Genomic DNA, 10,948 nt, shown 5'->3' with positions numbered 1-10,948 from the left:
ATAGACATGAGCCAGAACCAGGGACACAACATAATATTAGTTTCACAGAAATCTTTTTTAAAATCTAGGCAGCTACTTGGAAACATACAGGTAAAAATGAGGTGTGCTTGTCTTCTTCGGTTTTCATTTATGTTTGGACTTTGAAAGTAATTATCCAACTCCTTGTTTGCCAGCTTCTTCCATACTGTGACTTTTCACATAGGAATAGCTTGATCTCTGTTCCCTTGACAGCTAGCCCCTAACAAGCTGAAGGCTATTGAGGACAGACACATGATTGTGTTCCCTCCTCCACTGTCCTAGTGTATCGTGCACAGAACACTAAGTATTTCCAACCGACACAAATGGAGGCAGCTAGTCGAGCTGAGTTCCTGGAGCACTCGAGGGCGTCACAAAGGTCTGGCGCGCAGCAGCACAATCAAGGTTCCACCTAATATGGAACCTGATGAACTGTTTTTCTTTTGAACTCCACACAAAAAGAGCTTGGCCAGGTGAAAATAAAGAAAAGCCGGGAGAAGAATCTAGTATTATATACAAAATCACTTCATAATACGAAAGTCTGAATTTTATTTAGCATTATATCTGAGGCACTAATGAGAGTAAAGGAAGACATCCACTATCAATCTCACATTCAACTTTAAGGAGTCTCAACAATAATGAAAGCCCTCAGAGTGTAATCAATCTTGAAAGCATGAAATGCCACGTTCACAATACAGAAACTATATGATGGGACTGCCTATGGAAAGGTGGTAGCCTGAGCAAAATCTTTCCAATCTGAAGACCCCTAACACAGATTGTTCTGGTTTTTTTCTTTACAACTCCAAACTAGACTGCCACAGACAAAACTTAACAATACAGAAAACGTAACAAAGGAGTCTCTGAGGGAGTGTAATGTTGGCCCGGAGACACAATGAACTGGCTTAAGGTCCAACCAATAAAATGAGAGCCAAAGCCTGAAATCCTTCCCACTTACATCTCAGACCAGATCAAGGGAACAGTTCTCTTGAAGCTACAATTTCTTAGTTACACATGAAATCACTGTTCTTCAAACAGAAAATTCAGCCTCTACTACTAAATCTTAAGTGACCTTTACCGCTTTTTGACCAGAGGCCAGAGTAATAATTAGGAATTTCAGAAATGAGAATGGAAGTTCATCCAAGGTTAATAAAATAAATAACTTGCCCAACTATATACACTCAGAAATTATTTCTGTCCATGCTACCATGAAGAACAAATTTTAAAAACTGGAAACTCATACAAGAAGATACCTGTGCAGACATTAAAAAAAGGAACAAAGAAAGAAAAGGTAGCTTTCAACATGTAATATTTGCTTCAAAAGACTTTCTTTCAAATTGTCTATTACAATTATTTAAGCAAAGTAGAACTTTAGGTAAAAATAAGTATATTAAAACCCAAATAGAAAAAGGAACCTAAAAATTGATATGAAAATACATCAGTAGTCCGTTTAACATCCTTAATAATTCTATTCTAAATCTTTCCACACAAGGATGTTACAGTTCTTCAGCTTACTGAAAACATTTCTTAAAATAAAGACTGATCCCTAATCCTGAAACAATACAAATTATTCATCATTGCTACTACACTGAAAAGTATAATGAAGAAATATCTTATTTAAATAAAATGAGGATAAAATCTTACTTATTGAACTTATATCCAACAAACAGATTGTTTTTTCCTCTTCCAATCTGCAATCATGGATAATATTTTATAGGCTAATTTAGAAACAGATGCAAATTCTTTTTGTTGTTGTTGTGTTTGTTTTTGTTTTTTAAATACTTTTATTGGGGGCGCTTACATCTCTGATCACAATCCATACAAACATCCGTAGTGTCAAGCACATTTATACATTTGTACACTTGAGCCCCTGGTATCAGCTCCTCATTTTCCCCCTCCCTCCCCGCGTCCCCCTCCCTCATGTACCCTTGATAATTTATAAATTATTATTATTTTGTCATATCTTAAACTGTCCGACATCTCCCTTCACCCACCATTCTCTTGTCAATCCCCCAGGGAGGAGGCTATATTCTTTTAAATGATGAAAGCTAACCATGTTTTGCTCAAGAATACTACTATAGACATAGGATACAGGGTATTTTACAGCAGATAATAGTTTGCCAAGCTTCAGGAAGGCAAAACAATAAAGTAATGAATTCAGTATCGTCCAGCTTGTTGTTGCTCCTTGCTCCAGAAAATCTGGTGGCAGATGCTGCTGAGACAACACCCTGATACCACCACTGCTCTTGTCACAGTTGCATCCACTATGTTAGAACATTCCTGTCCTTATGATGCAAGTCCTAGCAAAAAGCCTCCCACAAATCCACTGGATATCACGATGTTCTGTTTAATAAATTCTGTAGCCTGAAACAAAGTAAATTGAAACACAAATACGCTTAATTATTGAATCCAGAGCTAAGTAACATGTTCAGCTATTTTCATCACATAAATATTCAGCAAAAATCCCCAGGTTTCTACTATTGTAGGTATCAAATACCATGCAAGATCCTCAGAATGATCAATTATAACAAAGTGAAGGAATCTGGAACCCTGAGCCAGACCCAGTAAGCTTTGTGACTACTGAGATAATCGGTATTTTGGCAGCCATGACCTCTCAGGCAACCTGAAACCCACATATAGAACATACATACATGGTTCCTTCAGCAAGTTATTAACACAGATTACTTAAAAAATTCCCACAGCAGACACAATGATACTTATTACTAATCCAATTAAGTAGTAAAACAAAATGTACAGGGTCAAAATAAGTATAGTTGACATCACTTTAGTAAAATGTTTAACCCAAATATGAGTAAGAGGGAGCAATCAGAGAAAGTCAAAGCTAGTCTGCACAAACTGGCCTAGATGCTTCAACACTGTCAGCATCATAACGATGAGGGGCAAGGGGAGAACCAACCACCGGCTGAAGGTGTCGTAAGATTACAGCAGACAACAAAGAGAATGACAGTCAGCGGAATGTGTATTTCTTGACTGAAGGTCGGGGGTAGTGGTGGATATTTTGTAGAAAAACTGCAAATACCGGCTACAGATTAGGAAGTAGTGTATGTTTTAACTTCTTGGGTGTGGTCATAGTACTTGTAATTCTACAGGAGATTCTCCCTATCCTTAGGAGACAGGTGCTAAAGTCTTCAGGAGTGAAGAGACACGACGTTTGAAATGGTCCAGATTTTTAAAAAAGTGTTTAAAAGGTGTCAATCATACAGATGCACACAGGTAAAACATGTGTGGCAAAGTGTCAACAATTTGATGAGTAGGTGAAGTGTATTTGAGTATTCACTGTACTCATCTTTTAACTTTTAGTTGATTTAAATTTTTTAAATTAAATTAGGAAAACATTCCACCTCAAAAAAGGAGGGGGGGTAGTTTTCACTTACAACACATCATATACACACATCCAGAAAACCAAACCCACTGCCACTGAGTCAGTTCTGACTCACAGCGACCCAAGAGAGGATTTCCAAGACTGTACTTATTGACAGGAGCTGCTCAAAACCTAACCCACGGCCCAGCAGGGCTCCTGTATACACATACACACATTGTAAAAATAGAAGAAAAAGTTTGGGAAAATTATGCTATCCGTTTTTACATAGGGGGTTCAAGGTGCTGGGGAGAGTGGAATCCATGTTTACTACCAAGACATTACTTTATAAATTATTTGCTATTTAATTCACCTAGTGGTTTAATCCTACATTTTACGGAACACTGGAGGCCTATGGCACAAACCACCAATTTTTTTTAAAGAAAATAATTCCTAGTCACATTTACTTCTACATAAGACCCACTGAAAATAAGGAGCCAACATATTACTGTCTTACTTCTTCAATGATATTGTTGATTTCAGGTGCTGCTTTATTTGCACGTTTCTTTATCTGTCTTTTTGCTTTGTTCACATCTTTTTCAACTCTCTTCCAATCAACCTGGACATAGCCACTGTGACTGGCAATCTGCAAAAATAGAATAACAATAGTAAATTCTAAGTCAACTAGGTTATCATCTAATCTATTGCACAAGAATTTATATGCAATCAGGTTCCAAGAAATCTAAGAAGCTTATAAACCAAAAACTAAAACCAAACCCACTGCCATCAAGTTGATAAAAACTATAGTTAACTGCCTATTAACAGCAAGAAAAAAAATCTCAGATGGTACTACTAGGGCATTGCGATGTCTGAACATCAGGAATAAGAGGATGTATTAAACCAGTACATTTTAAGTTAAACTCACTTGCTGCCACTGAGTCAATTCTGACTCACAATGACCCTACAGGAAAGTGTAGAACTCTCATTTGGGTTTTGAAGACGGCAAATCTTTACAGGAGTGGAAAGCCTCATCTTTCTCCTGCAGAGTGGCTAGTGGTTTTGAACTGCTGACCTTGTGGTTAGCAGCCCAACACATAAGCAGGGCTCCTGGGACAGTAACTTGGTCCCTTAAAATAATAAAACCAAAATATACTTACTAAAGTAAATGATTAAGACACATACACCATTAGAAATCACTTCTTCCAAATGTATGTTTGATAAGCTTTAATGTATCACCCTGACTTTGAAACACACACAAAATATTTCAGATAGTAAAAATTTGGTTTTAACAAATAGGCTGACTGTGAGTCTTAGGTTCTATGTCCTGTTGGAATGATTCCATAGAAGAGTTTCTTTACACACTATGTTCCTCTGGTTCCTTGGGGCTTCCTCACCACCCACTACCATGACCCTAGTGCTGCTTCCCAGTTCAGACTAGACCGGAACATGTACACAGGTGTACAAAGGGATGGGAGTTCACGACACACAGAATCCAGGAGTGGGAATGGTGACTCCGGATGGGTAGGGGGAAGTGGGGGAGAGGTAAGGAGAAAGGGGGAACTGATTATAGTGGTCGACACATAACCATACACCCCTCTACAGGGGGAAGAAAAATAGAGAACATGGGGGAAAGGAGACAATGGTCAGTGTGAGAGATGAAAATAATAACAATGTACAATCCATCAGGGGGGTTATGAGGGTAGGGGAGAGGGGGGAGGGAAAAAGAGCTGGTACCGAGGCATGTCTAGAAGAGAATGAGGACAACATATGTACAAACATGCCTGTTTCAACTGATGTATGGATTGTGATAAGAGTTATATGAGCCCCCAATAAAATGATTTTTAAAAAAAGAGTTTCTTTCTTTGTCTACAAGTCTTCCTGTATTTATTCATTTACTATCACTCCAGACTCAAAGCTCAGCCAAACAAAGAGTGGTGATTCCAAATGGCAAGTGAAAGCTTTTCCTGATGCTAATTGACACAGTATTTGGGCCACCAGCAGAGAGATGATGGTGACGGACCTCAGGGGAAGGAACCTTTTCTACTAGAAAATGTAAAAGATGTATTGTATTTACTTATATGAAGTAATCATACCAATTCGTTTCCTTGAAGCTTTTGCAGGATTTAATTTTGTGCTGAACCTGCTATCTTCTTATTTTACCTACAGCTTTTGAGTACAAAGATTTTATATGCCTGTGTGGTTTTCTTATTTGGTGTGGAAAATAATTTTTAAAAATCATCTATGCCACCAGTCTTCAGCAATCCCCACTTCAATTGTGATTTTTCAAGACTTAACATTTTAAGCTACGTTTCTTTTTCATTAATCCTTATACCAGGAGTTTTACTGATAAAATAAACTATATTCTTTAAAAAAAAAAACCTACATTCTTTATCCATCCCTAGCAAACGAATAAAGGAAGTCATTTAATGAGACAGATTAAAAAAATTCTCATAGCATACATAAAAGCATTTCTACATACCCATTTGTCCGTGACAATTAATAAATCTGGGGTTATCTGAGATGGTTTTATATAGTTTAAAGAACCCTGCATATAAGTTTTTGGGTGAATGGTCAAAAGAGTTGCTGGGAAAATAAAAACTTGGAGATACTGTAGTGCCTCTCTGGGCTCTTCCTCTCTGACCCCTCCACACAGTCACAGCATCTTGTGACCTAACTCTCCCAGGAGATTGTGAGTAAGTTCCTCGAGTCCAGGATAATGTTAAGCAAATAAATGAATTACTGAACAAAGACTGTTAATAACAACTAAGCCCCCAAAGCTGTATTTAAGTAATGTGGTAAAAAAACAACTTGAACTCAAAGAACTATTTCTTGCTTGAAAAGTTCACTGCTATCTTCCTTTGGAGGGAAATCTGTTCAAATTGAAGGAAAGTAGTCCAAACAGAGCAGCAAACTCTAAGATCGAGATGGCCCTGGGCAGCCTGAACTCGTGGAGTTCAGGTACATCTACAATCATCAAATACCTTTTATAAATTGACTACACAGGAATCAATTCAGTCTTGTCCACCTAGGTCTGGGCAATTATAGGGAAAAGCAAATCAACAGATGGCAGTTGAGGGGGTAGAGGTGGGTTTTGAACAGACTTTCTTAAAATGCTACTAGCATCTCATGGAATTGGGTAGAGATATCATTAGATTAAAAACGTGCAAGTTAACAATAATATCCGGTTTTCCGGTAATGACCCAATGCTGAACATGTGGATGGGCCTATTTGTAATCCTAGGTGATCTAACCGGACAGTTTAATTGAAGGAAATCCCATCCCCAGACCCCACATCCCTACCTTTAGATTTTTTTTCCTTTCTCTAGTGGGTTAGATTCCCAGAGGGGGAAGTCTCATCCACACATTTAGGGCTTTCCATCAGCTTTTGATGCCCTATTCTTCTTTTTTTTTAAAATCATTTTATTGGGGGCTCGTACAATTCTTATCACAATCCATCCATCCATCCATTGTGTCAAGCACATTTGTACATTTGTTTGGTGCCCCTCTCAGTGGCAGAGCATTTGACTGCATTTGTTTGGTGCCCTATACTTAACTATGAACAGACATTAAAGTAAGCTTATAACAAGAAAAAGGAGACCAAAATAAATAAAGAGGGAGAGAGAAAATTTTTAAACTTAAAGAACACACACTTCATAAGGAAAAAGAAAATTATTTAAAACAAAAATACCCCAATTAGATAATTTATGTATTCAGAGATTTTAAAAAATAAACACATATCTGAAAGAACTCCCCAAAGTGAAAGGTAGTACAATTAGAGCAAAATAAAATAATATTGGATTATAACCCAAAGTATATAATAGTCATGAGTCCACATTAGGCCTCCACTCAAGTACTCCCTCAATGCAAGAACACTTTCTTCTATTAAATTGGCATTCTATGATGCTCACCTTCCCGACACAACCACTGAAGACAAATGGGTGCATAAGCAAATGTGGTGAAGAAAACTGATGGTGCCCGGCTATCAAAAAGTATAGCGTCTGGGGTCTTAAAGGCTTGAAGGTAATCAAGCAGCCATCAAGCTCAGAAGCAACAAAGCCCACATGGAAGAAGCACACCAGCCTATGCAATCACGAGGTGTCGAAGGGATCAGGTATAAGGCATCATCAGAACAAAAAAATCTTACCATAGTGAATGGAGTAGAAACCCAAAGCCCATGAGTAAGCCACTAGAGATCCCCTTTGCAGAGGGATCTCGGGGAGGAGACGAGCCAGTCAGGGTGTGACGTAGCAACGATGAAAACTACAACTCCTCTAGTTCCTAAATGTCTCCTCCCCGCTCCCACTATCATGACACGAATTCTACCTTGCAAGTCTGGCTAGACCAGAGGATGTACACTGGTACAGATAGGCACTGGAAATACAGGGAACACAGGGCAGATGATCCCTACAGGACCAGTGGTGTGAGTGGCAATACTGGGAGGGTAGAGGGAGAATGGGTAGGAAAGAGGGAACCGATTACAAGGAACTATATGTGACCTCCCTGGGGGACGGGACAACTGAAAAGTGGGTGAAGGGAGACATTGGACAGGGCAAGATATGACAAAATAACAATTTATAAATTATCAAGGGCTCATGAGGGAGAGGGGAGCGGGGAGGGAGGGGAAAATTGAGGACCTGATGCCAGGGGTTTAAGTGGAGAGGAAATGTTTTGAGAATGATGAGGGCAATGAATGTACAAATGCGCTTTACACAGTTGATGTATGTATGGATTGTGATAAGAGTTGTATGAGCCCCTAATAAAATGATTATAAAAAAGAAACAATACCAAAAAAAATTGTTGTACATGGAAATAATGGTAGTAACAAGAAATTTTTTTTCTTTTTATTTAAAAAAGAAAACCACAACCTCCTACCCCCCACAAGAAATTCTTGATACTGTAGGATTCACAGTTTGTTTGGTTATGCTAGTTTGTGATGACAACTACTACCGTACCATATACAGGTAATAAATTTCCTTTTTTTGTTGTTCTACAACAACAAAAAAATAGTCATGAGTCCATACTGATATAAACAATAGACTAAATTAATAAAGAAAGTTCTGTTTCGTGCTGAGTAATTAAAATAAAATTTACGTAGATACTCTGCCATCAGGAGGTGTTATGTAACTCCCACTCCTGAATTGTAGACTGTGCACAGTGACTTCCTTCTTGAGACCACAGTATATAGAGAGGGACAAGGTGTCAGGTCCTTTCAAACAGAACTGGCAGGACTAAAGCTGATGTAGCCTTTCTGGACAGCTAGTCAATAATCAAGAGGCTTAAATATGCATATCTGCATTGTTTTAAGAGATTGTGGAAATGTGCATAAACAGTTAGATAGTCACTGCAGTGTTGTTGAACCAACTGAAAAAGTCACTGCATAGATGAATATTTTACAGAGATGCTAAAAAATCCATTCTGCACAGACTCTCTGAACCTGCAGTCTGTTAAAAGTGATCACATCTAACTAATATCTGATGATTAAAGATAACTTTCAACCTCTGCCATTTCCAAGAACCTTCTATCAATTCAAATTAGAGAATGCATTTCAACGACAGCATCTTTCACCAACATGGTATGTCTACAGACCAGCAATTAAAATGGCTTTCAAAAATGCTTCAGTAAATAATGTTATTTCTAAAAGTCTTACTGAAGGGATTTTCCTCCAACTGCTGCGTTTGTGCTAACTATAGACTAGGAGGGGAATCACACGTAATACATGCCACCTTTCCAGTCTCTTAAAATTTTTATTCTCAAAGCTCTGTATTCGTTAAGGAAGAACAAGGAGCAAGAAGCTATGGCAGCTGAAACTGAAGTGGAAGTAGAACTTGACGGCAAACTAGCTCAGATGAATTTTGGAGGCTGAGAATTCATTTTGTGACATTTAAACTATGCCTCAGTAAAGCTGTTAAAAGCGGCAACAACAAAAACCTGCTCGTTAACATTGAAAGAGTAACAATAAAAGCTTGTGAAAATTAAACATAATGAAAAAATAAGTGTTAGAAGATGACTAAATAATCCAGAAAGTAAACAAAAAAGACAAAAATAGTAAAGATAAGAAAATCAGACAACTAGTCCAGAAAATCCACATAAATAGGAACTAAAAAGAGAAAGATGAGAAAACAAAGGGAAATCATTACTAAAAAAAAAAAAAATCAAGAAAATTCCCTCCCAAAAAATACCACATAGAAAAATTCAAGAATTAGAATGATTTTAGACTGACAAGCAACACTATAAATATAAGATAACGGAGAACTATCTAAACCCAGCTATGTTACCAATTCAAATGTTAGGGTAAAATGAAACTTTCAAACATGCAAGGTCTCAAAACTAAATCTCCCATGCTCACTCTCTCAGAAAGTTACCAAAGGAAGACACACAAGATACAGGAAATCATCCAAGATAGTAGACCCAGGATTGTACTGAAGGGAGATCCCAGGATAACAACAACAACACACAACCAAACTCACTGCTGTGGAGTTGATTCCAACTCACGGCAACCCTAAAGGACAGGGTAGACCTGCCCCTGTGGGTTTCCGAGGTTGTGAACGTCTATGGGAGCAGAAAGCCTCATCTTTCTCCCAAGGACTGGCTGGTGGTTTCGAATTCTGACCTTGCAATTAGCAGCCCATTCATTGCATAGCCTACTACGCCACCAGGGCTCCTTCTCAGAATAATAGCTGTACAGAAAAACCAAGCCCACCGCTGACTCGGACTCAGAGCAACTCTAAAGACGGAGTAGAACTGCCTCATTCCTGAGGCTGTAAATCTTTACCGAGGCAGACTGCCACATCTTTTTCCCACAGAGAGGCTAGTGGATTCCCACTGCAGACTTTTCCATAAGAAGTTGAGGGCTTTCAACCACTGCGCCAGCAGGGCTCCATACCATCTACAACCATGCCTGAAACACAAGCGGAAGAGAAGGCTCTGGAAGCCAGATGAAACTTACCGACTATTTGACTCATATCACCACACTTGAGAGGAGATTTGGGCTGGTAAAAACTTTGGGATTGAGTTAGTGATGTAAACATAAAAACAAAGTCAAGCAAAATACCATATTTTTATTAACAGAGTTGTGATCGAAGGAAAATCAAGGTATACTGCATGGCTCATTGGTTAATAACATCTACCATCAAAGTCACCAATCCAGGGATCAGCAAACTAGCTTCCGAGCCAGCTATGTGTTTTAATAAGTATAATTTTATTCAAACAATAATCATTTATTTACCTACACAGGGGCTTCAAAGGGTTCAAAAAGAGAAATTCCATTTTCCATGACCCTTTGGAAGCCCCCTATGCCTTCATACTACAAATGGCTAAGTTGAGTAGGGATAAGAGACCATATGGCTTATAAGCCTAAAATATTTATTACCCTTACCCTTTATGAAAAAGTTTCCAACCCCTTGAGATTACAGTAAGTGGTAAATGTCCACTTCCAGTACATGAGGCTCCGAACAAGCTGAGCATCCCAAAATAGCCACTATCAATCCTGGTTAAAACTAAAAGGCTCCAGAGGTTTCTTTTCTTTTGGAAAGGCACGTAGATTTTTTTTTTTTTACAACATTGTATTTTATTTTACTTTTTAAAAAACATTTTATTAGGGGCTCATACAACTGTTATC

At 38.3% G+C, this 10,948-nt stretch overlaps 1 protein-coding gene across 1 annotated transcript in view; it reads right to left on the bottom strand.

Annotated features, from left to right (window-relative positions):
- Window positions 1-1,981: 1,981 nt before the first annotated feature.
- The window catches only part of FUNDC1 (FUN14 domain containing 1), a 19,552-nt gene continuing 10,585 nt past the window's right edge, over window positions 1,982-10,948 (bottom strand). Inside the window, exons 4-5 of the mRNA XM_004713197.2 lie at window positions 3,849-3,977; window positions 1,982-2,376 (exon numbers count right to left, since the gene is read on the bottom strand). Of these exons, the coding sequence (XP_004713254.1) occupies window positions 2,299-2,376; window positions 3,849-3,977 (207 nt within the window). The 3' untranslated portion in view covers window positions 1,982-2,298. The remainder of the gene's footprint in view (window positions 2,377-3,848; window positions 3,978-10,948) is intronic.

Source organism: Echinops telfairi, unplaced genomic scaffold (assembly GCF_000313985.2).
Source record: "Echinops telfairi isolate 266 unplaced genomic scaffold, ASM31398v2 ScPeMD7_19;HRSCAF=73, whole genome shotgun sequence".
Classification (NCBI taxonomy): Eukaryota; Metazoa; Chordata; class Mammalia; order Afrosoricida; family Tenrecidae; genus Echinops; species Echinops telfairi.
This window is presented reverse-complemented; position numbering and strand designations above follow the sequence as displayed.